General features: G+C 48.2%; 1 protein-coding gene across 2 annotated transcripts; it reads left to right on the top strand.

Annotated features, from left to right (window-relative positions):
* The first annotated feature begins 10 nt into the window (after positions 1 to 10).
* ARHGAP1 (Rho GTPase activating protein 1) lies at positions 11 to 26,403 on the top strand. Of its 2 annotated transcripts, none has more exons than XM_082059046.1 (13): positions 11 to 105; positions 5,159 to 5,342; positions 6,152 to 6,244; positions 16,701 to 16,788; positions 17,032 to 17,163; positions 17,674 to 17,760; positions 18,382 to 18,480; positions 19,209 to 19,316; positions 20,523 to 20,599; positions 20,992 to 21,069; positions 21,600 to 21,728; positions 21,904 to 22,007; positions 22,688 to 26,403. In XM_082059046.1, the coding sequence occupies exons 2-13, from the start codon at positions 5,204 to 5,206 to the stop codon at positions 22,865 to 22,867; spliced, it is 1,314 nt and encodes a 437-aa protein (XP_081915172.1). In that variant the 5' UTR covers positions 11 to 105; positions 5,159 to 5,203; the 3' UTR covers positions 22,868 to 26,403. The 2 variants fall into 2 exon arrangements, with proteins under 2 accessions (XP_081915172.1, XP_081915173.1); XM_082059047.1 differs by having other exon boundaries at positions 55 to 105; positions 5,147 to 5,342.

Raw genomic sequence — 26,403 nt, 5'->3', positions numbered from 1 at the left:
CGGGGCAGCGTTCCCCGGGCGACGGGCCGCGCTTCCGGCGGGCGGCGGATGCCGGGGGGGTTGACAGGCGGGCGGGCCGGGCGGCAGCAGGAGCGGTCGCCGCAGGTACGGGTCGGCGGGCGGGCCTTCCGTGCAGCGGCGGCAGCGGGGCCCGGGTCGCGTCGCGGGGGCGCGGCGGGCTGTCCCGGCGCTGCCGGGGCGTGGCAGGGGCCCGGCGGCGGGGCTGAGGCCGAGCGGGCGGGCCAGCGCTGGGCCCGGAGCCGCGACCCTCCTGCCCGGGTGTTGCCGAGCCCGGGGGACGCTGCACCTGCTCCGTGCGAGGAGGCGGCTGTTTCTGTGGGAGGCGCCGAGCACGGTCCTCGCTGGCCGCCCCGCGGGAGGCTGCGGGCGCGGCGGGAAGAGCCCGTCTGGTAAAGCGCCGCGGGTGTTGCGGTTGCGGTCTCGGCACCCGGGCGGGGAGAGCGGGGACTGGGAGGCTGCGGAGTTTTAGTCGCTTTTCTGGTGTCGGGGCCGGGCCGGGCCTGAGCGGGCTCAGCTCTGTCTGCTGGCGGGTCCCGTCCCCAGCGGCGGGCGCTGGCCGGCGGCTGCAGAGGTGGTGCGGGGTGGGGGAACCTCCCTTGTGGTGCCTCACAGCGGACGCTGCTGAATATCCCCCCGTTATGCAGCTGGCATGTACTATGGGGACTTGGGGTTTTCTGGTAACAGTGCAAATAACAAATCTTTGAGCCTTTTGCTTGAAGCTGGCTCTGGGTGGTCACAGAAGCTCAGTCTAAAAGGAGGTGGAAATTATCAGACTTTTGGTGAAGAGGAGGAGAAGAAGAGGTGCAGCCCCAGTGGGGCTGCGTGTGCCCCGGTTTCCTCACGTGCTCCGCAGGTGCTGGGCGGATCCTGCCCCGCGTTGAGAGCAGCCTCCGAACTTTGTGCTGCAGCTCCTGCAGAGGTTGCTGAGCTCCGCACCTTTGTGCTCAGACCCTGCAGAGCACCACTACGAGGAGGTTAATTGCTATTTGGGATGGTTTTCCAGCAGGCATGGAGGTGGCCTTCAGCAAAGGGTTTGAGATGACTGAGGAAGGGAGGCTGCTGAATTAAAAAAACTGTTAAGATAATGAAGGGCCAAAGAGTTTCCGCAAGCAATAGTGTGTCTGTCCTGTGTTGGTTGGTCACAGTGCTCCAGACAAAGCTGATCTGGCACTTGACCCATCAGTTCTTTCAGGGTAGTACAAGGGTGGTGTTGCTCTCAGTGGCACCATCAGTCTTGATGTGAGGGAAGACTTGGCTTGGACTCTCTCAGTGAGTCTCAGTCCTGGAGCTCATTCATGCAAGTGAGAACTTTGAAGGTCCGCTGCTGAGTAACTTGTTTTTTGACAATGAGTTTGATATTAAGACTGTAGGAAAGTGTAGGGACATGACTGATGTTTACAGAAAAGCAGACACTTGTGCAAACAAACAACACTGGGAGGAGATGGCAGCAGTCAGAAGAATATTATAGTCACCCCAGAACTAGGATTCCTTTGGGTCTGAGCGTTGCTTGTTAATTGGACAGGGAAGAAGAGACCACTTAGCTTTTGTAATTCTTTATTGTGTGTAAGTGCAGGTCCAGGGTGTGGTAGTACATCATGGACATATTTTGATGTTTAAATTTACTTCTGAATTAATAGTACATCTGGAAGAAAAACAGGAAAAAGAAACTGGAGTAGGTGCAGCTTAGAAATAAATGATGAAAAAGTAGTGAAACTGGAAATGCAGAAAAAAGTAGTCTGAGTGAACAGCAGCTACCAAGACTTCATAGATACAAGTGAACTATCTTCCCTGGCTAAATTCTGGTGGGATCTTGTATAAAGAGACTCCAGCTCAGAATTTGTGTGAAAATTATATTTTAAAGGGCTGAGGTTTCTCTCCTTCAGCAGAACATGCTGTTCTACAGCACATATATCTATTATTAAGGAAGTAAATTTTATTAGACAGTAAGTGTTCAGGTCAGTCAGCGTAAGTGCAGAAAACATATTTGAATGCTTAGAAAAATGGAAGCAGTTGGCTCTTCAGAGCCTGGTAGTGAGTAGGTGCTTCTGATGTCAATTGTGATTCTTTAGTTTTTAAATGTTTGACTAGGCTTTTTACTTTTTAAATCTAGATATGTCATTTTTCTAACCTTATGGTTGTCTATGCAGAGTGTATCACTTTGGTTTTGTCATGACATTTGTTTAAAACAAGTGGGGTTCTTAAACTGTGTTGTTTCTGGTGCAATGCTGGTTTTTGACAACCATTTCACCCTTATACTGGTACAGGATGGACTTTCTGTTCAGTGACAGGTCCTGCTTATGTGTCATTTTTGAGTACATAGGGAAAGATCTCACACAGCTGCCCTGTCAGGAAGTAAAATGTATATACCCGTACACTAAGATCCCCAAGTAGTATCTTATACCCTCATTCCAGGTCTCTCCTTCTCATTGCCTGCTAGTTCCTAGGCATTTAGAGGATTATGTTTGTTTAAACTGTTGTAGGGCTACCTGATGTGAGACCTCATGCTTTTGTCTTCTGCACTATTGGGAAAGGGTTGGGGAAAATTCTGCAAAAGTCTTCTAGAGCTCTATGGGAGCTACAGTCTGACGCACAAGAAGGACCTGAAATCTAAGGTCTTCTGCTCTAGATCTTCTGTCCATTAACATTTCTAACCTGGAGCCAAGGAATGGAGCTTCCTGCCTGGCTCTGAAAAGCATGTGGAGGTAACTGAGGAGTCTGGTCTGCCTTTCCAAGGGGTTAGGAAAGTTCTGGCAGGAGCACTATCCACCAGGTGCTTTTTCCAGCCTGGAACTGTAAGGATCCTACTAATGACCTCCTTCTTCCACATGGTGCCAGCATAGGATTAATTTTATGCCCAAAGGGAAACCCCCCCAGTGCTCCCTAATAACCAGCTCTTCTGCCCCTCATCAAGCACTGCAGGTTGACTGTGGAGCCAAGTCGTGATCTGTGTAGGGACAAGTGAGGACACTTGGTGTCTTGCTGGCCCTGTGGCAGTACTGTCACTGCTCTGTGGGAAGATCTGGTCCCTAGGTGCTTCAGAACCTTGCTTTGGGGGCACTGTTGCTACAGGGCAGCCGCAAGAAACTCACATGAAAGGCATCTTGGTGGCTGGCAGCAGTTGAACATAGGTCCTCTGTCCCCACTGGGGTGGGAGAGTCCCTGGGCAAGCTGAGGGGCTGTGCTGGGGGGCTGTGGGTGCTTCCTCAGCACAGAGGGCTGGGTAGTGGGGCTGTGGAGCTGCAGCAGGGAAGCCTTTAAGCAAGCTGACTCGGTGCCTGGCGTTGCCATAGAAATTGGATCAGCCGCCAGGGGTGGGGAGCCCTTGTGCCTTGGCTCCGCTACTGCCTGGTTCCAGTGTGAGCTCGCGGTGCAAGGGAACCTGATTTGTCACTTCTTGTCCCTTGGAGGACAGAGGAGGTCAGACAGCTCTTGTGGCCATCACCAGAGGCCAGGGAGTAATTTCAGTTGGGTCTCTGCATGGCTGCAGCGGTCAGACCCTGTGTGTTTGCTGTGCTGTCTGGGTGATCCGCTGCCCACATCTGTCTTGCTCTTTCGTATTTGGAAAACTTATTTGTTTAGCAATAGCTCCTAGCCCTTTGGGAGCCCCAGAGAGGTGAAAACTGGTTGTAAACTGGTGAGTAGCAGATAAGGGAGGTCAGGAAGTTAAAAAGCAAGGAATGATCCAGAGGGAGGGGACAAACACTGAATATCCAGTTTCCTGTACTCTCAAAATCCGTCCCTGAGCTTGGTCACGAGTGTTGCCTTGAGCATGGATGTGATGACTTTCAGTGCTCAGTCTCTCACAGTTTTTGTCCTTTGTGCTCACTTCCAAGTAACTGTTTCATCATCTTTGGATAAATACATGTATTCATGTTCTTGGAATGGAAGATGCAAAACATCGTTGCCCTCCTCCATTCTGCTAAAGGAAGTAACTTTACTGTGAATGTAATCTTTCTACTCAAAGGCTTTGTGCCTCCTCAGATCATCTTTGAACTCTTTGCTCTCCTTGTAGTGCAAAATAAGCACAAGCCTGTCTGAGAAACAGCCTTACAGAGAGTCTTGCTGATGCAAAGTGTCATTTTGCTTTGCTGCTGTTCCTCTTGGCTTGCTGCCTGTCATCCGTGTGGTCGGTGTGAGCAATCTAGATCTCGGTGCTTGTCCTTTCCAGTGTTTCCTTGCTTATTTCCAGGACACTGGCATTAGAGGATACAGCTGTTTCCTAGGGGTTATGCCTAAGAACTGGTACCCTTAGGAGGTGCTGGATGCTGTGCTAGATCAGCCCTGGGTTTGACATATTTCTTTCAGCTGGAGTAGAAGATATTTGCAAGCAATGGCAAACACACTGAGCAGGCTGTTTCTTGGACCCTCTTAGTTCCTTGATCTCCTGAGTGTCATTGCATGCTTGGTGAAAAATACTCATTCTAACAATGTGGCTTTAAGTTAAAGAGATGATTCCTTGCTGCTTGCTGTCATGTAGGAGAAAGCGTTTGTTGGGTGATGCTGAAAGATGAGGGTTGTGTGTGTGTTGTTCTCCCTGTCTTACTAGCTCAGCCTACAGAATCCTGTTTATGAAGCTGTTCATTTCTGTGTTCAGATCCCAGCACACTGAAGCACCCACTTCAGTGTTGCTGAGCGCTCTAGCCTTCCCTTATGGGGAGAAGGGGGGGTGATTCCTGGGAAAGCTTCCAGCACTGGGCCAACTGTGGAAACAGCTGGGCTTTGTGCCAGTCCTTTGGAGGGAGGGGAAGCTCAGAGTTGGTACTGTGAGTGCATCAGGCAGGGGCTGGTGTAGCCTGTCGCCTTCCTCAACGTCTTGCGGCTGCCCCTGTTTCAGGAGAAAAGCTGCTCTGAACAGAGCAGTGGTCAAGCAAGAGACTTGCTCAGAGGGTTGGTACAGGCTCCTGATGGCCTTTTGATAGCCGTTGGCACGAAAGAATATGACATATGCCTGACATATGTTGGTGCTGCTGGCTTGGAGGAGGAGGAGGAGTTCCTGCCTATATTAAGGGGGAGGGGAAGTCAGATCTCTGGATAAGTAAAGATAAGGGAGGATTGGGATAAAATTGGTGAGAAGAGGAAGAGCCTCTATGGGAAGGTAAACTTGCGATCTCTGTGTCTCATGTAGCGATCTCTGCAGTCCTCATTCTAGACGCTGCAAAATACACTGCGATATTTGGGGACCATGGCTACAGACCCACTCTCGGAGCTTCAGGATGACCTGAACTTGGATGATACCAACCAGTCCCTCAGCCAGCTCAAACTGGCCTCCATAGATGATAAGAACTGGCCGGCAGATGAAGCCCCAGCTTTTCCCAGACCAGGTAAGTATCCTACTTGTTTGGGGTCTGGGTTTTGGCCAAAAAGGAAGTGTTTGTCCTGCAGCGTTGTGGTCATATCTGCTTATACAGAGAGCCCCAGCTCCATTTGAAAGCTTTACAGACACATTAATCTTGCACCACACCCAAGAGAATTAACCCTGCCATTGAACAGCACTAAAAAGCTCAGAGGCAGCTGATGTAAATATACTCTTCTCAGTCCTGTGGCTGGCTGCACTTTGGTGCTGACACTACAGACATGCTGTAAGTCCTTGAGTGTCTTCTGTTACGGTCTCTAGCAGGATAGTTTGGCCTTCCTGAGTGGAAGGGTCTTGAACTCCCATGTGGGAAGTGGGGCTGGAGATCTGAGTTGTTATGCTGAAATCCTGTGCTGGGGCCTGCTGCCTGAAGATATCAGGGAAATTAGCTCAAGGGCATGTAGGATGGCTGTCCATCAGGGGACAATGTTAAGATCCTCCTGCTCTAAAAAGCCATGATGGTGCCCTCGGCACTTGGGGTTTGGTCCTTGTGAATGTTTGTGACACATTTGAACAGTCGTTTTTGAGACTGCATACAGTCTGAGGGACTGAGGGACACATATGGGCCTCATAGGATTGACTGGTCTCTTCTGAAGCCATTGCTGCTCTTGCCCACTCAGAATTTCAAAGGTGGGTTTCTGAGGTGGACAGGTGCATACATTAGTCCCTCCTACGTTCAAAAGCCATTCTTTTTCTCATCCTCTCTTGCTATTGTACCCCTCACCAAGGTGTTGCAGATCCCTTCTTCTAATTGCTTGTTCCTTGTGTTTTGTGCAGAGGACTCCAAAGGCTCCCCTGAGCCCGTCACTCACCTGCAGTGGGATGATCCCTACTATGATATTGCCAGGCACCACATCGTGGAAGTAGCAGGTAGTGGACTTTCTGTTTTCTCTTCTGATGTCTTTGCAGCTGGACTGCGGAAGCGTCTAATGGGGCTGTAGGGGCATCTGCTTTATGCCAGTCCCAAGTGACAATGACAGCTGGCATCATAAAGGAGTACCAAACGTCCTGAATGTTTGCAATATTTTCTGTTGAACTCTGTTAAACTTGCGTTTCTTCTTGGCTCTTACTGTCTTGATTATATTATTAACAGCACTTGGTTGCTTTTGCTGAATTGTTTTAGATATAGCCCTTGACTATATCCTGAGCACAAGATGTGTTTTTTGCATGATAATGCCACAGAAATTACCTAGTTATGCAGTACAGCCACAAAGTCCTGGGCTGACGGAGCAATCCACAGTAGGTCTGGCAGCTCTCTTATGTCTGAATGGCCAGAGCTTGCCATCCTGCCCAGAAAGAGCATTTACAGAAATCTGAAACGGGGAATAGACCCATTGCCCACTGCAGGGAAAGACCTGATCATTCAGGATGACAAGCATTTGGATTTTTTCTGTGTAGTTGTTTTATTCAGATTGCTTTAATTACACTAACTCTTGGTGATTTGCTTGTGGGACCTCCAACAGAACGAGTTTTAGGGGCCGTTTTTAGGTTGCTGTGGTAAGTCTGAGGGAAGGGTAATCCCAGTTTGTCTTGTGTTCCTTGTTTAAAAAAAAAGGCACGTCTTCAACCTGTTGTGACTTGATTCACACTTCCTCCTTGATTACCTGTAGCCACCTCCTACCCCTCCTATTGTCATTTCTCTGTGCCTTGGTCCCTGCCCAACATGTGAATTTGCAGTGAAGCAGAGGCACAAGCTGGAGTCCTCCTTGTTCAGGCTTGTTCTTGCAGCAGGGTTTGACCACAGAGGGAAGATTCTCAGGCACTTACCTTGGTAAGAGTTGTCCTGACATCATTATTTTCTGGGTTGTCTTCTAGAATGAGCTTTCTTTCTCCTAACCTCTCATGTTACATCTTCTGAGGAACAAAATTATAATGGCCAACTCAAAACGTTGCCCTTTGTCTCCTGTGTGCCTCTGGTTGCTCAGGTTGACAGGCCAGGTGTTTAGCATTTGGGCCATTATGTCTTGTAGATTTGCCACAAGCGCTTTCATTTACAAATGTGTTATTAACCTTCTTTCCCATGGGGCTGAAGTTTCAGGACTGGGATTTGTAGATGTCTGCACCCTGTGTCCCTACTGCTGGAGCTGGGAAGGGACAGATGTGTGTACTCTACCATTTCAGTGATAATAGCTAGAATTTTTGGAATGCAAATCATAGAGGTAACTGGTGTTTCTGGGCTCTGAGAGCTGGTGAGTTAAATGCTACTGTTATTCACTTCAGACAAAGTGCTTAGCAGAGAGATTAGATCAGAGACATTGATAAGACTGGAATGTCAGCCCAAACCAAGGATATATTGGTGTGCTGCTTCTGACGTAAGCACCAGTCTGTCTGCGGGATTTCTTTTCCGAAGTAACATGATATTATTTTTTCCCAGGCTCTCTGAATGCAGTATCACTCCAGTGGAGGTGTGTCTCAGTGGCTGTTGGAATGCAGGCATTTGACACGTTGTCTAGGATAGCAAATGAAGAATTATCTAACTTCCTGAGAGGATTTTGGGATGGTAATGGCTGACTGGGAGTTGTGCCTGCATTCTTCCCTGTCGTGGTTTAAATCTGTGTTTCCAGTGAGCCCTCTGTCCCTGTCGTGTCTCCGTATAGTGCTGAAGCAGCTCAGAGAAGCTTTTGTTGGCTGCTCCTGGCCAGTTTTCACTAGTAGCTGGTTTATCTGAAAGCCCGTGGTGATCGCACACATGGAACATGGTGCAATGCTCTTCTTGGCATTAGAAGAGCAAGTAGCACAGCTCCAGAGTGTATTTGCTGCCCCATAGTTTTGAGGCTCGCTGGTGTTTCATATCCTGGAAGCAGGATTTATGAAGTTGATGAAAAGGGCCTGAGTTGTAATCTGGGCTCTGGGGTGAAACTGTTTGTTCTGTTTTCTTGGTCAATAATTAATAACGTTAACTGTTTGGTGAATCAGACAGAGTAATGTTCTCTGGGCTGTTGTTGGAGGCAAACAATCTGGGAAAATCTGGAAAAATCCTGTTAGAAGTAGTCTGGAGAAACAAAATCTCATGGGAGGTTTAGTATGAAACTGTTCAGATCTGGCTGTACTGAGAAGTTGTGCTTGTCAGCACCTCCAGGTGCAATGAAGTGGCCATGCTGAGCCTGAAACGATGTAGCTCCACCCTAGTTCTGTGCAAATATTAGCAAATGGCAGCAGATCAAGGGTAGTTTTACCCATTCTGCTGATATATGAGCTTTCGCTTCTATGTCCTTCCCTGTTCTGCACTTCAGAGCAGAAAGCAGATGGGTAACTGTTCCTGCCTTCCCTGAAGTATATTCTGGGATGATGATGCTATTTTGAGACAAAAGCAGAATGCTGGTTCCCATCGGTGGGCTGAACTCCATGATCCCAGGGTTATTCTGTGTGGTCAGAAAAGTAATTGCTTCTTTGGGGATGGATGCATTATTACAAGCCTGGTTTTGATGACAAAAAGTGCACTCATTTTCTAGCTGGCATTTACTTCTGATTCAGTTCAAGGCTGAATTTGAATATCCTGGCTATCTGGCCTGAAGAGGGAAAATAATATTGGAAACCATTTTGCAGAATTTTCTAGAACAGTAAGAATTTTGGGTTTGTTTTTCACCCTAAAACAGTGCAGCAGTTTCCTGGAGACTCTCCTTTGTGCCCTGTGCTCCTGTCTCTTCTGGGGACTGGGACCTTCCTGGCAGAGGCCGTCTATGGGGACGGAGCAGACATGTCACTGCTGTCCCAAGCAGTGGTATGCCGCAGAAAGACGGCAGCAAAAGTCGTCCAGGCCACCTGGATGAGGGAGTACTGTGGCATTGTTACGAATCAAAATATTTTAGTTTGGGGAAACTCATTGCTTTTCTGAAGAGATGATACTCTTACTGTTCTTTCAGACCTGCCTTAAGGCGTGTGTTTCTGGAGTGTTTTATGCAGGTTCTGGAGAGGTCTCTATGCAGTTGTGCTCTTCTTGACTCTGAGTTCCTCTTTTTTCTGAGTATTATAGCGGAGAAATTTGTCTTTACATGTGGCTAGAAGCTGGAGCAGAGGTGGCTTGATTTCACTGCACAAACCACTTCTGCAAAATGTGTGTTTTTTCCTTGATCGCATCACATAGTGTTCAGAGGAAATGCCGGCTTCTGGTTGAAGGCTGCTGAGGAACTATCCCAAATGTCTGCTATGTTTAAGAGTTTCTATATTGTTCTGCTAATTCTTATTGGTGAAGGTGCTGCTTCCATCTCCTTTGGGGTTGAGGCAGACTAGGGTGATATAATCTTAGCCTTGAATTTCAGCAGGGGCTGTACTGCAGGAATATGGCAGATAGTTGCCAAGAGCCTGAAGGAAGTGTCTGGAGGTGGCAGTGCCTGCTGGAAACCTGGGGCTGTGTGGGAAGAGTGGGGCTTTTGGCAGCTTTCTGGCAATGTGCTCTTTCCTTGTTCTTCTGCCCAGTCTGAAATATTGGTCTTGCCTTTGTGGTCATAGCAAACCTATAGCTATGAGGTGCATCAGCATTCCCATTTTACACAATAACCAGCTTTCTTCCTTTTGGGATAAGAAAACTGGGGCTTGGCATATGATTGGCGTATGAATTATCTGCTGCTGTGTAGGCTGGAGGGTGGTGTAGCAGTTATCAGGAGAGTGGCCATCGCTATTTACTTCAGCTATGTAGTCCCTGCCCAGTGACGCCAAAGCTTTGCTGAAGCTCAGAGTATGTTTCTGCGAGTTTTTTGTGGGAAATCTGCTGCCTCACACTGTTAGTTGCTGGCCTGCAGGGCTGCCCATCCCAGAGATGGCGGGTGCTGGTGTGCCCAGCACCTGTGACTGAAGTGGGAAAGTGAGGTGGAGAGATGGGGTCGCACCTTCTTGCGTGTTACGAGGCTGAAATTGCAGTTCCAACAGTGGATCTTTTTTTAATTGTGAACCTGGTACCAAACCTACCCAAAAAGCTTTGTGGATGGCTGTTGGCTGCAGGTGCCAAAGTTGTAGTTAGTGCTGATGATTTCCTGCTGCTGTCAGTGATTGACATGGGGGAGGTAAATCAGTCTTGGAGCACCTGTAGCTGCAGGCAAATGTAGAAGGTGCAGACCAAACTTGTGTTGAAAGTATGTCACAGTGTGTCTTCGGTGGCCAATGGGCTCAGCAAAGGCCTTTAATAACAAGGGTCCTTTTCCCTTCCAGTATGGCACATTATTATTGGCTCCATTAATACAGGGTGCCTGCATTTCTGCTGCTTTTGGATTTAACTTCTGGCTTTGACTTAAAAAAAAAAATTAATAAAAGTATTTGTATCATATGGAATAATGAGTTGCTTCTGTAGGATTGGGTCCATCCGAAGCCAGCCCAGCTTGTGCACCATATTTTGACATGCAAGACCAAGGGAATGGAGAGTTTGTAAGGGATTCTAAGTTTCTAAGGGAAACCAAGGGAAGCGAGAGTTTCTTCCTAAAGCCCTGTTCTGCTTGGGCTCCTGTTGCGATAGGCCCATGTGTGTCTGTTGAATATATAGCTGTGGGAGTGATGGAAAGGGGCTGGGTGTGGCAATAAATGCCTTCATAGACCCCTCCCTGCCCAGAGAAACCTTTTTTCATTTTTTCTAACTGGAAGTGTCTTTTTTTTCATTCAGAGCCTAGTATTTTTTTTTTAAGCTGTGGGTGTGTTGGGGATATAAATTGACCTAATCTTCAGCTTATTAGTGAAATTTAGCTTCTTGCAAAACAGTCTGTCAGGTGTGTTGTTCTAACAGTGTGATGCCATTCTCTATGTGCTTCTGAGGTTGTTCAAAGGATCTTGACATTCAGAATTAGTTGTGTTTAACCCTTTTAAAAGTGGCAGTATGGCAGTTGCCATTTTGGTGGTAGGGGGAAGTGTAACAGTAAGGGCCAGAAATTTGGCTCTGATTGTTCAGAATTAGTTGTAAATTCAAGAAAGAGATTTGGGAATCATGGGTTGCTGTTACTGCCTCTAATTGTTGGGTCAGGTTGCTTTGGAGAGGAGTGTGGGGGAAAGGTGAAGTAGAAGGAGCTTGACTGCTGCAAGATAGCAACTGAATGCATCCCAGCAGCAACCTAGCTAGGCTCTGAGACTTTATACTCAAGATCATTTTCTGGGAAGGGTGTGAAGCTTGGCTTGCTATAACTTTGTTTCTGTTCCTCCAGATCAGGGTGCACTTGATGGGTCCCATCCAGGTAGGTAGATTTTTTTGTGGCACTACCATTTGGTACTGTAGATCGTGGTATTCCTTTAGCATGTCTGTGGCCTGTAGCTGGACTGTCTCAGGGGAGCCCAAACTTTGCTCAGCCTTAGGCTGCACTGGCAACTTTTCGGGAGTCCAAAGGCTGCACAAAATTGTTGTCAGAGGGCTGCACCTCTGCCTCAGGCACAGCAGAATCATCTGAGCCAACTTTGGCGTGTGGGCTTTACTTTGGGGCTCTTGGGTGTCAGTGTAAATCCTGTTCCTCCTCTGTGATGGTGGTGGTCTGCTTGGACCATTTCAGTTTAAACTCATATTTACCTCGTTGTCATGTGTGCTTTGGAAGTTCATCCTAGGGTTGCTTCCTATTCCTCCATATGATCTGCTGCTGGGCTCACGTGCTAAGCAGCTGGCGCTTAAGCTGTATTCTCCAGCTGAAGGCAGCAGTTATCTATTTCTTCTCCCTTTGGCTGCAGAGATGACGCGTATTGGTAACTTGTTCCTCATTCTAGCCCAAAGCTGTGCTAGACCGCTCTGTGCTTGCTGAGCATTTGTTAATGCTCTCTGGACTTCAGTCCTAAGCCTTAAGAATTTGGCTGCAAGTGCTTTCATACTTCTCAATGTAGTTGAAAACTTGTTTTGGTGTGAAATTCTTTCTGCTGTTTCTGAACAGCAGGCCGAGACCTCCTCACAGTCCATGGAAATGCTGATCCTCACTGCTTCATTACATGGGCTCTTCTTCCCCCATTTGCCAGGTTTTCAGGCATCCTCCCATTTTGAATTCTTTAATCTGACCCTCTGGTATATTTTATATCAGTTAGAGCTGTACTCACTTGGTAAGCCTTTATGATTCTGGCAGTGTTTGGATATTGGGAATGTCTAGGTGGAAAATATACTAAAATACTTTGAGCTCCTTACCTTCTTTTCCTGAGAGGCTAAATCCACTTTGGAATTCAACAGGCAACTAAAATCTAACTATACTTAAACACTGCCCGGCTGTGTCATAAGCTTGGCAGGAACCTGAAATTCCATTAGAGGAGGTTTTACTAACACTGGCTCTGATAAACATCCTAAGTTTTGTGAAACTTGTGTATTAATGTTTCAGAATTATGTAGTGGTGTTCTCTCCTTGACCCTGAACTCTGTTAACTTTGCTGGTTTTATCCATCTGCATTTTCTCAGGATCAAAGTACCAGGATATTCCCATTTGAATTTTTCATTGAGGTGGGCCCTCAGCCAAGGGTACCCAATGAAGGCAGGAATGACCAGGGTCCCTGAACTGTAGTTATGCTGCCAGTAGTAGTGTGTCAGCCTCCAGTCATGGCATCAAGGGTAACAGATACATTCTTGACCTAGGTGTTTGTCCTGAAATGTATCTTCCATGTTGGCTGTACAAATTTGTTTAATAGAGAGTCCTGTCTCAGGACAGTGCTGCTACCTTGGTATGAATTTATGTTCTGATAGGTTTGTATTGCTATAGGTTTCAGTCTGAAACATTAGTGTCAGTATTTAAACTTCAGCCCTTTTAGAAGTATGGTCCTGCACTGATTGGCTTGGAGCCACAGCAGTGATGTTCATTGCGTCTTGTCTTGGAAGTGCACAGGAAATTCTGCTCTTTGGTGAGGGGAAAAACCAAGCTTGGGCCTTAAAAGCACCATAACAATGTTCAGGAGAATTAGCATGTCCATCAGTGATACAAGTTAAAATCTCTTTAGATGTCTTGACTGGAGCAGCTTTGCATATTGGCTACTGTCTTGCTCTTTGTTAAGAACAACTATATCTGAATTGCATCCCATAGGGAGGTAGTTTAATTCCAGTGTAGATTGAAAATATTTTTTAATGTATGAACTTACAAAGTTATGCACATCTTTGGGATGCTCTGTGACTACTGATGGTACATAATTGCTGCTTTGTTGGTTTGTTAACTCTTGAGCATTCCTCATCTGGGAGAGGTAGCAGACAGCCTGAGAAGCTGATTGCTTCATGGTCTATAGTTGTGTCCAATGGAAACTTTATCTATTTGCAATTGCAAACAAGGGGTGAAAACCTAGATGCATAAGATTAATATTGCAAGCAGTACAAGGGATGGAGCATCTGGAAAAGATCAAACGTGATAAGAATCTGTTTGGCTGGAGGCAGAGAGGCCACCTGCAGGCAGTTTCCTCCGACAGCCAGGAATGCATGAAATGGGCTTTAGGTTCTTGTTTATGAATTGAAACAACTGGTTGTTCAGATTTGATGCTGAATTTTGAATTTTGCCATATTGGAGGAACCAGACTGATCTGATGTATGTCAGATGGAAACAAGATTGGCAGTTGGTTGTTTTGAAAGTGTCTGTGTTGACAGGCTGAACTCAGCGTGATGAAACCAGAGTGCAACCCAGAACTCAGTAATGGGCATGCTGGTTCCTGTGTAGGTCTCCTGCATACATTTGTTCTGATTTGGAAGGCAAAATGGGCCACTCTTTTTTCAGTCATCCAGGGTCTATAGATTATCCTTTGGTGTACTTGGCCCTGGTAATTATCCAGGGGAAACATGCCATCTCCCCTTTGGCAGTGTCATGGATTGTCTGGTTTTTCTCAGACCTTTTCACCAAGGCTATGTAAGAAACGAGATTTTGGACTTTGCATAGGCCCTGCCGTGGGCTTTCATGTCATTCCAGAGGAAGGTGTTTTCAGCTATGTGGTTTGTGACTTGTCAGGTCTGGAAATCAACATCCAGGAGTCTGAGCTGAGTGTGACCACCCACAACATCTCATGAACATGGTGTTGTGCTGCAGTTCTTCACAGCCAAGGCCTGCCTTGAATCAAGCTTGCAGTCTGCTTCTGGCCCTCAGACCATCCACTCTGGTGTGAAATGCAGCCTCTCAGTTAACTGAAGATAGCACCTATTCTGACTTTAGCACAGAGCTACGATCTGCAAAGATCTGTAATCTTTCTGACCATTCTCTTTCATCACTACAAAACTCAGCAGATTCTCAGATACTATTGTCTTCTTGCTGCTCTGTGCAGGCAGGACCCTTTGTCTTCCAGGTGGAGACATACGAGTGGCTCAAGACCACTGGAAAGAATCGCTGTATGCCATGTTCCCTGCCCAGCACTTTGTAGCCTGCACCTTTGTTTTATAGACATATTATGTGCATTAGGCTCAGCCCTAAAGCTCATAGCAAGCTACCGAAAAACTCTGGGCTAGGCAGAGAGTGGGCTACCGTGGGATATGCAATGTGATGTTGGTCTTGTGGCCTGGCTGTGACTGTATCTGGTTGGTCCAGATGAGCCTTGCATCAGTTACTCCTAGTCCTGCATTCCGGGTCATGCGTCCTCCCTACTTGCCCCTTACCTCTGCATGTGTATGTCGATGTGATGGCCTCTGCCACCCTTTCCTGGTCTGTACCTAGTGCTGCCTCAGTGTCCCTAGCTTTTGGAGAGGTTCTGGCTTGTGTGCATCAGTAAATTCTGTCTCTCATGTTGTCTGGTGAGTGACTTGAAAATGGGATTTGTAAGGGAAAAGTGTAAATGAAAAAGTAGCAAGAGTCTGTTCTTCTGGCCAGGATGGGGGCAAAAGAGGGTTGATGGCTGGTGTATGTGAGTTCTCTGGCTGCCATTTGCAGTACCAAGTGGTCATCTGTTACTAACAGGAAAACCTTGGGTTTGCTGTTCCAGGGTTCAGTTTGAGATTTCAGTTGCTGCTTTGCAAGTGTAACTAAGCAGTGGTTAAGGGCCAGAGCCCACGCAAAGGTGAGAAAATGGCTGCATGCTCAGAGTATTGTGAATCAGTATGGGGAAAAGGATATATTTCAAGAGAAATGATGTATTGCAAGTCTCTCCTACGTAACTGGCAATCCTTGCTGCTTTTCTGTGCTGTGGTCTGTGTGAGATGGTTGTGCCATAAAGGAGGAAGGAGGGTGTTGCTGAGTATAACCTCAGAAGCCCCTTCCACTGCTCCATGCTCATTCTGTTTGACAAGAAAACATAGCTCTTGGAGCAACGTGAGTAGCAAGAAAGATACGAAGACTTTAACCCTCCACACTAAAGGAACCATTTCATCTCCACTCATGCTAAAAAGCAAGTTGTCCTTATGGAAATGGAACGGGTGTTGTGTCTGGGAGAGAGCCAGAGTTTACCTCAAACTCTATATGTTCAAAACATTTGTGACCTGGTTATTACCTAAATCTCTCAGTTCCCCTAGCATGTCTGCTAAGCTTGTCCATGCCCATCTGCTTGGGCTTTTTGATGGGGCTGAGATCTCTGCTGGCAGAAGTCCACTGATGAATGAAGACTTGCTTTTGGGAAAACTTGGCTTGTTGTCGCTGAAGCCTCAAGTGGTAGCTGGGATTGTCCTCCCCAAGATGAGGGTGCTTTATGGGTTATTTGGCTCCAATGTGATGGGGACTGTTTTCTGCTGTTTTTTTACACAGAATGCTTTGTTGTGCCACACTTCGCAGCTCCTTCCAGTTCAGGTTGGAAAAATATCTCTGTGGATGGAAAATCTAGGAAGCAGCGAACACCTTGTCTTGCAGTTCCCCTGGAGAATTCAGCAGCCCTACTTGGTCCATCTGTAGAAGAGGCTTATGATGATGCTTGCTTCTCATCTCTGGGGTGCAGCTGGGACTGCCCTGTTTCTAGGAATTTCTTGGTTTCCAGGGTATGAAATGGCTTTGTTCTGTGTGCAGGACTAAGCTTCAGGTGAAGCAAGAAATAAATGCACCAGACCATGAGCAGTTAGTCTGGGACAGTGTGCAGGATGTGGTTGTTGTGCCTGTGAGGGGCAGTTTTCCCTGTGCCTCCCTGGCCACACGTGCAGCAGGAGCAGTGCCCAAGGCAGCGTTGCAGGATTAATGCTCTGAGCCCTCTGCTCGGTACCTGAGGCCTCCATCCCTGTGTGTCCCAAGGCATCCTGGCTTCCAACCCTTCCTCTTCTTTCAAGGCTGGAGCATGGACTTTGTTCTCCACTTGCATTGTGGGCTTGCCAGGCCCTTGGTGTTCAGGTTTCTGCTTCCATACTAGGCCTGTGGTAACTCACCTGAAAATCAGGTTAAGCTTTGCTGGCAGCTGTGGCAATCCAGACTTCTGCCTTGTTATGGTGGTTTCCCATTCTCTGTTTACCCCTTGCTGTCAAGACCACAGTGTTGTCTTTAAACTCCCTGTAATCTCTGGCATTTCATCTGCAGGTGATGACAAATATGGAAGGAAAGTAATTTTGTTCAGTGCCTGCCGGATGCCCCCAAGTCATCAGCTGGATCATGTGAAACTGCTGGGGTGAGTAGTGTCTTAAGAGGCTGCTGTTAACTTCTTAAGCTTGACATAATTCCCAGGTGCTGAATTCCTGGGGTCAGATCTATCTGCAGTAGTTTCTTTAGCTGGACATGTCTTCCCAAAGTGCTTACCTCCATTGCTGGCACTGCAAATCCTCTTTTACGGCACACAAAAATGAGTCCCAAAGGGAGGAAGAGTCTCCCTGTGGCAGAGAATGTAGTGAGTTCAGCAGTTGTCTCTTCTCAGGTACCTGAAATTCACACTGGACCAGTACGTGGAGAGTGATTACACACTGGTGTACCTGCACCACGGCCTGACCAGCGAGAACAAGCCATCACTGAGCTGGCTTCGGGATGCATACAGGGAGTTTGATCGCAAGTGAGTAAGGCTAGAGTAAGCAGGGATATAACATACTGTTCTGTAGCCTAACATAGAAGATCTTCCTAAGGCCCCTATGTAGTTTGGTGATCATAATTTATTATCATTTATTTCTGCTGCTTATGGAGGTGAGTTGTTGTTTGTTTAATGCAGGCTGAATCATGGGATAAACAGCTTCTTCTGTAGTTACATCCTTTAGGCCACCAGGCAAGCAGCAAAACCAGGACCCAGTGTAAGTGTGTCAGCCTTGTGGTATAATTGTTGCTTTGTGGTGGGGCTGTTCACTGCTTCTCGGTGGATCCTGAAATACAGCAGCACATACCTTCAGGCTGCTGAGTGGCCTGACACAGCTATGAAGCATGGGAGAGCAGAGGCCATGGGTGCTGGGGAGTGATGAGCCTCTGTGCAAAAGGAATGGAGCACCTAGGGTGCCTTAATCTTGTGGAAAGGTTGGTAGGTTGGTTCCTCTGCTTAAAGTGCAGCTCATCCTTACTTAGCTTCTCTTGACAGGTACAAAAAGAACATAAAAGCCTTGTATATTGTGCACCCAACCATGTTCATCAAGACCCTGCTGATTCTCTTCAAGCCTCTGATCAGGTAGGAAGCACTATATGAGGCTCACCTGCATCCTCACACTGCACAGGGATAATGGGGCATTATTCGTGGGGCATAAGATGAGCCCAGGCTGCTGAGCCTACCCTGGAGCCTCTCACCCATGCTATCTCCTCCTGTTTCTGAGCTCAGAAATATTTAGACACAAGAAATACTGCTCTGGGAACCTACACAGTTTGCAGCCATGTGCTGCTCCCTTTTTATCCAGCCAAGTAGAAGTGAAGTGTTGCGTGCTCTGCCAATAATGGAAAAGGAAATGAGAGCATCAGTCCAAATCATATTTAATTCACTGTGTTGATGCTGAAATCCTAACTCTGTAAAGTAATTGAAAACAAGACTTTCTTCAGCCTACCGCTGAACTTAGGAAGGAGAAATTCAGTGTTTTACAGCTGCTAGGGCTTCTAATGTGACTTGGAAAGTCTTGACATCTCCTGGAAAAATATATGGATTTAGAGAGCTGTGTGGGCAACATTGCTGCTCAGAAATACCTGCCCCTTTGCCCCACTGATGTCTCTTGCAGACCCCTGCTCTCCTTGCCTTTAAGAAGTCTGTTCTGATACTGGATTTCTTGATTCCTCACATACCTACTTTGCTCTTGTTTTTCAGCTTTAAGTTTGGAAGAAAGATTTTTTATGTGAACTTCCTTAGTGAGCTGGAGGAGTATGTGAAGCTGGAACAGTTGGGGATTCCAAGCCAAGTCCTGAAGTGAGAATGCTGCCTATCTCCCATTTGCTTAGGGCTGTGTGAGAGGGGGCTTTTCTGGAGGAATGGCAAGGGGAAGAAGAGCTTGTTCCACTCAGGTGGTGTTTTTGGAGGCAGTGGTGACAAATTACCTAAAGGACTATTGTTTCTCTCCATCCTCCTTCCTGCGTGTCCATGGACCCAGTTCCCAGTTCTGTCCTTGACTTCAAAATCCTCCTGTGGTGGAGCACAAGTCCTGCCTCTCCCACTGTCCCCTCAGGGGCTTTCTCCAAGCTACTGGCATTAACACTGACTTGGAGCTTGTGCTGCACATCTGCTGCATCTGGGCACCTGCTTTGCTCACAATGCACAGCTCAGCTTGTCTTTGGGGCTTCCCAAAATTGCCACAATCTCAGTCCTACCAGATTGATTCCCTGTTCCTCACACACACGTGCAACTGTCTCATCAGAAGCAGTGCAATCCTGGCTCCCTGCCCATGCTGCCTGTCATCCTCAGCTATTCCAGCTCCTGATTCCAGATGGATACTCCTTTCTCCCTGCTTTTTTTCTGGCAGCGAGATGTTTGTTCTTGCTGCCCCTCTGCTCCAGAGCTGCCTGGTTTTGCCTAAGTGGAATCCACCATGCCAGGCTGGAGCTGCTACCAGTGGATGTGCAGCGGGTCACATGTAGTGCTGGGTTCATGCTCTTTCTGAGAGGTGGAGTCACTTTTTACTAGTTTGTGTTTTGCCACAGATACGATGAATATCTGAGATCCCTGCAGAAACCTTCACAAGTGCCCCAGAAGCCAACACCTCCACGCCCACCGCTGCCAAACCAGCAGTTTGGAGTCTCACTCCAGCAGTGAGTATCTCTGGATTGTGTTGCTTTTGCCCTGACTTGATATGAGGTCATTGTATTTATAACAAAAGTGGCTGTAGAATTTCTTGCAGTTCGGACTTCCGAGAAAGCTTTAATTGTTCTTCTGAGGAACCCTGTGCTCGTGTCCGGATCCTGACTCAGTTCAGTTCCACACTCTGATTCCCTGGCTAGATTGTATCTAAGTTAGGATGAGATTGTTTAGGCAGCTAAGGGTCACTTAGGGAGGAGCAAAATAAGGGCCATGGGGATGGCTTCGTGCCACTAGAAACTTCCTTTAAGCGAAGAAGTCTATAGGAGGCTGATGGAGGTGTGTATAGGTTTGATTGAGCAGTGCTGCAGATCTCTTTCTTCATTTTTTTCCATATCATAAGTTCTATTTTAAAAGCACTTCTGTTCACCCTTGTACTGATTCCCACCCCCTATTCCTGCATAGTGACACAGGGAAATGCAGACACTAGCAAGAGCTGGTGATACTGGCCAAGTGTTGAAGGTATTCTTAACTTTGTGATTTTGCCTCTCCAGAGAATGAGGAGGAGCCAGTACTGTGTGGCCAGGCAGATCCTCTGAAGCAATCTGGGAACACATTCCCCAGCTTCAACACAACGTTCCCAAACATAAGCCCATGGTGCTCTGTGCCTGAGTTTGTTAGTGGCCTGAGGGAAGTGAGCAGCTCCATGCGATCAAGTGGTAGACACTGTTGAATGTGAGAGCGGCAGCAAACACCTTGTCATCAGTGGGTCTTCCCTGACAGCCACTGGGTTGAAATATTAATATATTTCATTACAGGAGTAGGGTGGGTAAACTTATCCCATATGTATTCCTCTCATGCATCAGCTTCTATCTGGCCTTGCTCCTATGGGGAAGGAAAAAGGAAGCTTAACCCTTTTCACTAGATTCATAACTAGCAGCCTTGCCTTCTGGGAACCCCTTTGCCCTGGCATCTACAGGCTACGATTTTTATAGAAGATAGAGAAATATTCCTGTGGTGTAATAATGAGCTCATACTTGCTCCAGTGAATGATGTAGCGTGATGGGTGAAGAGGAGAGAAGGCTGGAATAATTGCTGAAGCAGGGACTCGGATGGCAAGATCCTGTGTGGTAGAAGTTGTGTGGGCAGCTTCCAGTCTGAGGGGCTGTATGCAGGGCCGGGAGGACCAGGCATTTGTAACCTTTTGTCTCTTCCCACAGTCTCAGGGAGAAGAGTCCTGATCAGTCTCCTGTTCCTCTGGTGGTCAGAGACACCATTGCTCACTTGCAGGAGCATGGTAAGTGTTCAGGAGAAGCTGCAGCCCCTCTTAATTCCATGTCAGTGGCCTATCCTACACCCAAGTTCCCATCCAAAGTGTGGTAAGATAAAGAACAGTAGTCTTGAATGTGTAAAGGCCTGAACCAGCTGAGTTAGACTTCAAGAGAGATTGTGCGTGGCTTAGGAGACCTCTTTCTTCCAGTCGTCCACGCTCCCACTTGTATAAGTAGCAAAATACTCCTTGTATCCTTTGCCTGGTGACAGAAGCAGAAAGAATTGTACCCTAAAAAAGGGTCTTGTTGACATCTGTCTGAATGCCCCACAGTATGGATTTCTGAGTGTTAAGACCAGCATTTTTAGAGATTCTCACATGGCTGTTCTTTTTTTTTCCCACCTGTTCTCACTTCACAGCTCTTTCTACAGAGGGGATTTTCCGGAGATCAGCAAATACACAGGTTGTCAGGGAAGTCCAGCAAAAATACAACATGGGTAAGTGCCCAAACTGAGCAGAGCCCCTCTCATTCCCAAACTACTACTGTCCCACTGGAACTGGGTTGGAACTAGTCCATCATGCCTCCTGTGCTTCTCTGATATGCCTCTAGGTGAGGCCTCATCAGGGTATGACGTGAGTTGCAAGGGAAAAGCATATTCTTTCCCACTTACATTCCCCTTGCTGCGCTTTTTCTTTCTGAAAACTTCCCTGTTCCACATGGTAGGAGATACCATTTAGCCTGGTTATACTGGAGGGACTGGAGATGACCAGGAAGAAACTGGGTCACCTGTTTCATGTGATGGCTTCTAAAGATGTAGTGCTGGATTCAGCAGTGCTTTGCATATACTTCTGGGACACATTTTTCCGCTCTGCTAGAAGATGGGGTGCTTCAGTACCCTCTCTGTGTTCTTCTTTAAAATACTGCTTCCCTTTTTCTGGTCTCTGACCACCATGTCCCATTCTTTGTCTGGAGGAGGTCCTGCTTTGGCTAGTGAGCACTGAGTTTTTGCTCTGTGTACTTTCTTAGGTATGCCTGTGGATTTCCAGCAGTATGAAGATGTCCACCTCCCTGCTGTGATTCTCAAGACCTTCTTGAGGGAGCTACCTGAGCCCCTCCTCACTTTTGGCCTCTACAGCCACGTTGTCAGCTTCCAGAGTGAGTTGTAACAAGAGTGTGCTTCTCCCTGAATGTTGCACCGGCCAAGGGCAAAAATACCTTCTGTGGGGACAGTCCTGCATGGGATACCCTGTGACTGCAAACAGGGATTTCATCAGGGTGGGTGCTGAGGATTCCTCATGGACTTGCTTGTCCTGTCTCTCTTGATTTTTAGGTGTGGAGGAGGTGAATCGTGTGAATGTTGTTCGTAAAGCACTCCAGACTCTGCCAGAAGAAAACTACGAAGTGCTCCATTTACTGACAGCCTTTCTGGTGCAGGTGAGCTGCTCCAAATGTGGGCAGTCGTATTCTAGTTCAGTTGCCAGTGCCTTGCATCAGCTTTTTGACTCCCTGCTCCCCTTCTTATTTAAGAGGAAACGAGTCTCAAGCCAGGAAATGGCCTTTCTTTACCTTATGTTCTCGTTATACAGAGATCAAGAATGATCATGGTGAACTAGCCTAAGCAGTTGCTTCTCATAATGCTGAGAGGTACAGATGGGCATTAAGCCTATGTGGTCTGTACCAGGGAGTCTGAAAGCTCCACAGGGAGCTGCAAAATATCCAAGTAGGTGGGACTAGAAGACAGGTCTCAGATCTGTTCCACAGAACTTTCTCCTGCCAGATAAGCCACTGCAAGGCTATTCTAGCACAAGGGGGGAACATTTTGCTTTGAGTGCTGGTCAGGACTGTAGAGATATTGGCTGAGGGTGCTCTCAGTCCTATTGTTACGATATGGCCTGGTGGTTAAGCCATAGTGGCAAATGGCAAGATATTGCTTCTCAACTCCTGGATGCTGGATGTCATTTGTGTTTCTCTCAGATGTCTTCTGGCACTGGACTTTCAGCCTCTTTCTTCCCATTTGCCCTTGGGAGTCTCTCAACTCTGGCTTTGGGGAGGGTAGGGGGCAGCCGCGCTGTTGTTCTGTAGGATTCACAATGGTCTCTTTCCTTCCCACATAGGTCTCTGCTCACAGTGACAGAAACAAGATGACAAACACCAACCTGGCAGTTGTGTTTGGCCCAAATCTGCTGTGGGCCAAAGATGTAGCCATCACCCTAAAAGCCATCAACCCCATCAATACTTTTACCAAGTTCCTCCTGGACCACCAGAAGGAGCTCTTTGAGGATGTGGAGGCCTGAACCCTGGCCAACCCACACCAGCACACTGTGCCCACCTTCCCACCTTCTTTCCCACCTTGTCTTGGAGCTGTGACCAAGCTGTCTCCAGTGCAAAGGGACCATTGATCCTCTGGGTGATGAGCAGAGTGAGGGCTGTGGAGATGGTGGAGAAAGTGTGTAAGTGAGCAGGAGACCTGCTGCTCCGGATGGGGAGGGGAGCTGGTCTCCCAGCTGCTGGGAGTGGAGTCCTAACCCACCTGCCAGTCTGTGCAGCTCCTCAGGGCTCATCACCAGCCTGCTCCCCTGTCAGATGACCTGCCTTCCTTTCCTCCTTCCCTCACATGCAGTTTTTCTGCCCTCCTGGTCCCTTCCTCAGCAAAGATCTTTCTCGTTTAGGCTCCCAATAGCCCCAGCTCACCCCCCTTGCCTCAGCTGGGCTTTCTGGGCTCGGGCAGGCTTGCTGGGTTTTGCAGCAGAGATGTTTTTGCTGTAAGTGCCACCTCTCAGCGCTGAATGTGCATCCTGCCTTTCCCCAGAGGCACCTGTGAAGCAGGGAAGGGAGCCAGGCAGCCCTGTGCTTCAGGTAGCAGCATGTCCTGCACTTGCAAACACCACTGCAGACCCCGTGCATTGGGCAGGCAGGTGAAGGACAGGCTCACAGCACATGGGCTGTGTTACCTGTCAGACTCCAAGGAAGCTGAATTTAGCCCAAACCCCTCTGGGGTTGCCCACTGCAGATTGTATTGTGTTTGCTGGGATGCAGCAGGTGAGGTGCTTCCCGTAGTTACCCAGTTCAGGCGCATTTGTCCGTCCAGCAGCATTTCCAGCCTGGCTGGGGAGGTTCATGCCAGACCTGGATGTGGTGGGGGGCTGGCTGGGGCCCTTTGACAGCAGAATGGCGGGGAGTGAGTGTCCTGGTAGCACTGACCTGCCGAACACCGAGGATCACTGTCTTTCCCTGTGGCAGCAGCACGAGGCCTCTTCTCCTCCGTCAGGCTCGCATATGTTTGCTGACTGGCACAGGCTGCCTTGGCTCGTTGTCTTTTTGAGCAGAACTTTCCCCAGCATGGCCTTGAGGGAAGGTCTAGAGACTGGGGCTAACCGCCACCCTGGCGCACACCATGCCTGGATTACAAATTTCTGTCCAGGTGCTGAGCACTCGTGCCAAAGCTGTGAAGGAACAGCTATTCCATGCCAAGGGCCTTTGTCCCGTCTCCTCCTCGGTTCATGCCTACCTTCTATCCTACCATAGAAGGCAGGTTAGATGCATCCTGTATGGCCTGGGCATGGCTGGAGAGATGGGGTTGTTGGCCAGGCAGGCTCAGAGTGGGGTGGGCCTGGCACCCTCCCAGAGCAGCTGCAGTACTGTTAGGGCAGCACTGTTGGGTTTGGGTTGCAGCATTCCTGTTACCTGAGCTAAAAGTGATCCCTCTTTCTGGCCTGGGCCTGGCAGGGTGTTAGTAGGGAGCTGCTAGCCTTACATCACCGCTGTGTTATTATATATCTTTGTATCTTGTGCTCTGCATGCCTGGGCTGGTCCTCGCTGTTGTATCTGGCCACAGGGACAAATTTTTTGGACCAAGCGGAACTAGTTTTTTAAAAGCTACTGGATGCTAAATAGAATTTGCTTTTTCATAATGTATTAGCCTCTCTTTAAACGCTGACCAAAGGTCAGTGCCCCAGTTGTAATCAAAGTATGTGACATCTGTTGCAGGAATTATGGAAACTGCTTTTTGCTGAGCTGTGGAATGGGGATGGGTGTGAACACAGGCAGCGCTGCGGTGCAGCACAGGTCCAGCCAGGTGGCTCAGAGGAGGCAGACCAACGTGTGGGCGGGAACAGTGAACAAGAAACCAAGCGTTGCTAAAGCTGGAGCAAGAGACGTTCTAGGATGGGGCTGGGTATGATCCCTTCTAGATACTGGGCGACTTTGCCCCCTGTAGTCTACAAGGCTGCTTAGTCTCCCTCTTCCAAGAGCAGGATATGAATTGTTTCAGCCTCAATGATTCACAGCAGTAAGCAAATAAATATTTTGGAGGTAGAGACACTCAGCTCCTAATCCACCTGTGATCTCTGCTAGAGTAAGTGAGCAGGGCTGATGTGCTGTGGAGGAGTAATCTGGGATGGACAGTGTGGGGAGAGGTGTACTTGCCCCAGTGTTTGAGGCAAGGTGCTCTGGACAGCCTGGGAAGAGCGTGGATGCTGAGGGAGCCCAGGGCAGCCCCTCTTTCCCTGCAGGCACCCTGGTCTGTGCAGGCTTCAGAATGGGGGGGACTTGGTGCTCTGCCTATACCTGCAGGTGACACCAGCCTTGCTTACATCCCTCTAGAGGGACGGCAAACCCAGGTAATTTCTCCTGGGACAGACAAGCCCCAGGTTGGCAGCTTGGAATGGGGAGTGCCTGTATGCAGGGGCAGCAAGGACCGTTCCCTGCCTGGTGGCGAGAGGAGCGGTGCTGGGGAGGCTCAGCTTCTCTCCAGGGGAGAGCAGGGGTTGCTCCAAGTGTCCCAGTTCTGGCTGGACTTCAGTGGGTGCTGCTTTTAAAAAAAAATATTTTTCTTTTTTTAGTGAATTCTTGAAATAGTGTTTCCTTTTTTAGCAAAATAGAGACTGGTGCATCCCCTGCAGGCAGGGATAAAAGCCTGCTCCCCTTCAGTGCCTGCAGGGAGCAGATTTGAAGGGTGTTCAGGAAGCTGCTACTGCTCATGGTGGGAAAAAGTGCATGAAAATCCTGGAAAGGACGCAGTGTAATTATCCCCTTTCCCCTGCTGTTCCTCATGCTGGAGCTGCTGGGGGGCCCTGGGTTGCTTTTGCTTCTGCAGTCTGCTCTCCTGAATGCCTTGTACTGTAATATCCCTCCTGGGATGTAAGCAAGGAAGGGGCTGGGGCCAGCCTGCAGCCTCTGCTTGGTGGGTGCCCAGGGGCTTAAATCCCCTCCTCACCTGGTCAGCCCCCTCACATGGGCAGCACGCTGGCTGGACTGTGTTTCTCTGCCAGGTACAGGTTGGGGCAGGATCTGATGAGGGTGCTGGTCTTTGTAGATTTTCTCCTTGCTGTAGAGCTGCCCAAGGGTCTCTTCCCTGGCTCGTCTTTTAGGTTGGCTATTAGTCACTTCTTCCTGTGGGGGATCCTGTGCCACTTTGACCCTCTGCTTTTTAGCACCTGGACCATTCCCCTCTGCTGAGCCTCCTGCTGTCTTAATGGCCTCTGACCACTCCCTGCTCTCTGGCCCAAGCTGTGTACTGACACCAGAGCTTTTGGGTGGTGCAGGGGGTGCTGGGGCCATCTGGATGCCTTGTTGCCATATTTGCTAATTTGAGAGAGAGCTGAGGGCCAGTTTGGTCCCTGTTTCCTCTTTTGTGCACAGGGGCTCCTGTGCAAAATGTTTGGCTTTGCTTTTGTTGCTGGTGTTCCCTGCCTTTTCTGTTGATGTTCATCAGATGCAGGGCTGGGGTTTTTATGGTTCATATTGTTTATGTCCTTCTTATCTGCACCAATCTTATATTTCACAGTTTGCACTTTTTGTATTTCAATAAAAATCAAAATGTAATCCCAGA

The sequence above is a fragment of the Streptopelia decaocto genome (assembly GCF_964273445.1).
Source record: "Streptopelia decaocto genome assembly, chromosome: 7".
NCBI lineage: Eukaryota > Metazoa > Chordata > Aves > Columbiformes > Columbidae > Streptopelia > Streptopelia decaocto.
The sequence above is the reverse complement of the archived record's forward strand: the minus strand, read 5'-3'. Positions and strand labels throughout refer to the sequence as shown.

What these genes read in the sequence shown, in the direction of transcription:
- ARHGAP1 (XM_082059046.1), top strand. Translation starts at nt 5,204, where the DNA reads ATGGCTACAGACCCACTCTCGGAGCTTCAGGATGACCTGAACTTGGAT. An exon ending in ATTCCAAGCCAAGTCCTGAA is followed by an intron (nt 18,481 to 19,208) that starts GTGAGAATGCTG and finishes GTTTTGCCACAG; the next exon opens with ATACGATGAATATCTGAGAT. An exon ending in TTTGGAGTCTCACTCCAGCA is followed by an intron (nt 19,317 to 20,522) that starts GTGAGTATCTCT and finishes CTCTTCCCACAG; the next exon opens with TCTCAGGGAGAAGAGTCCTG.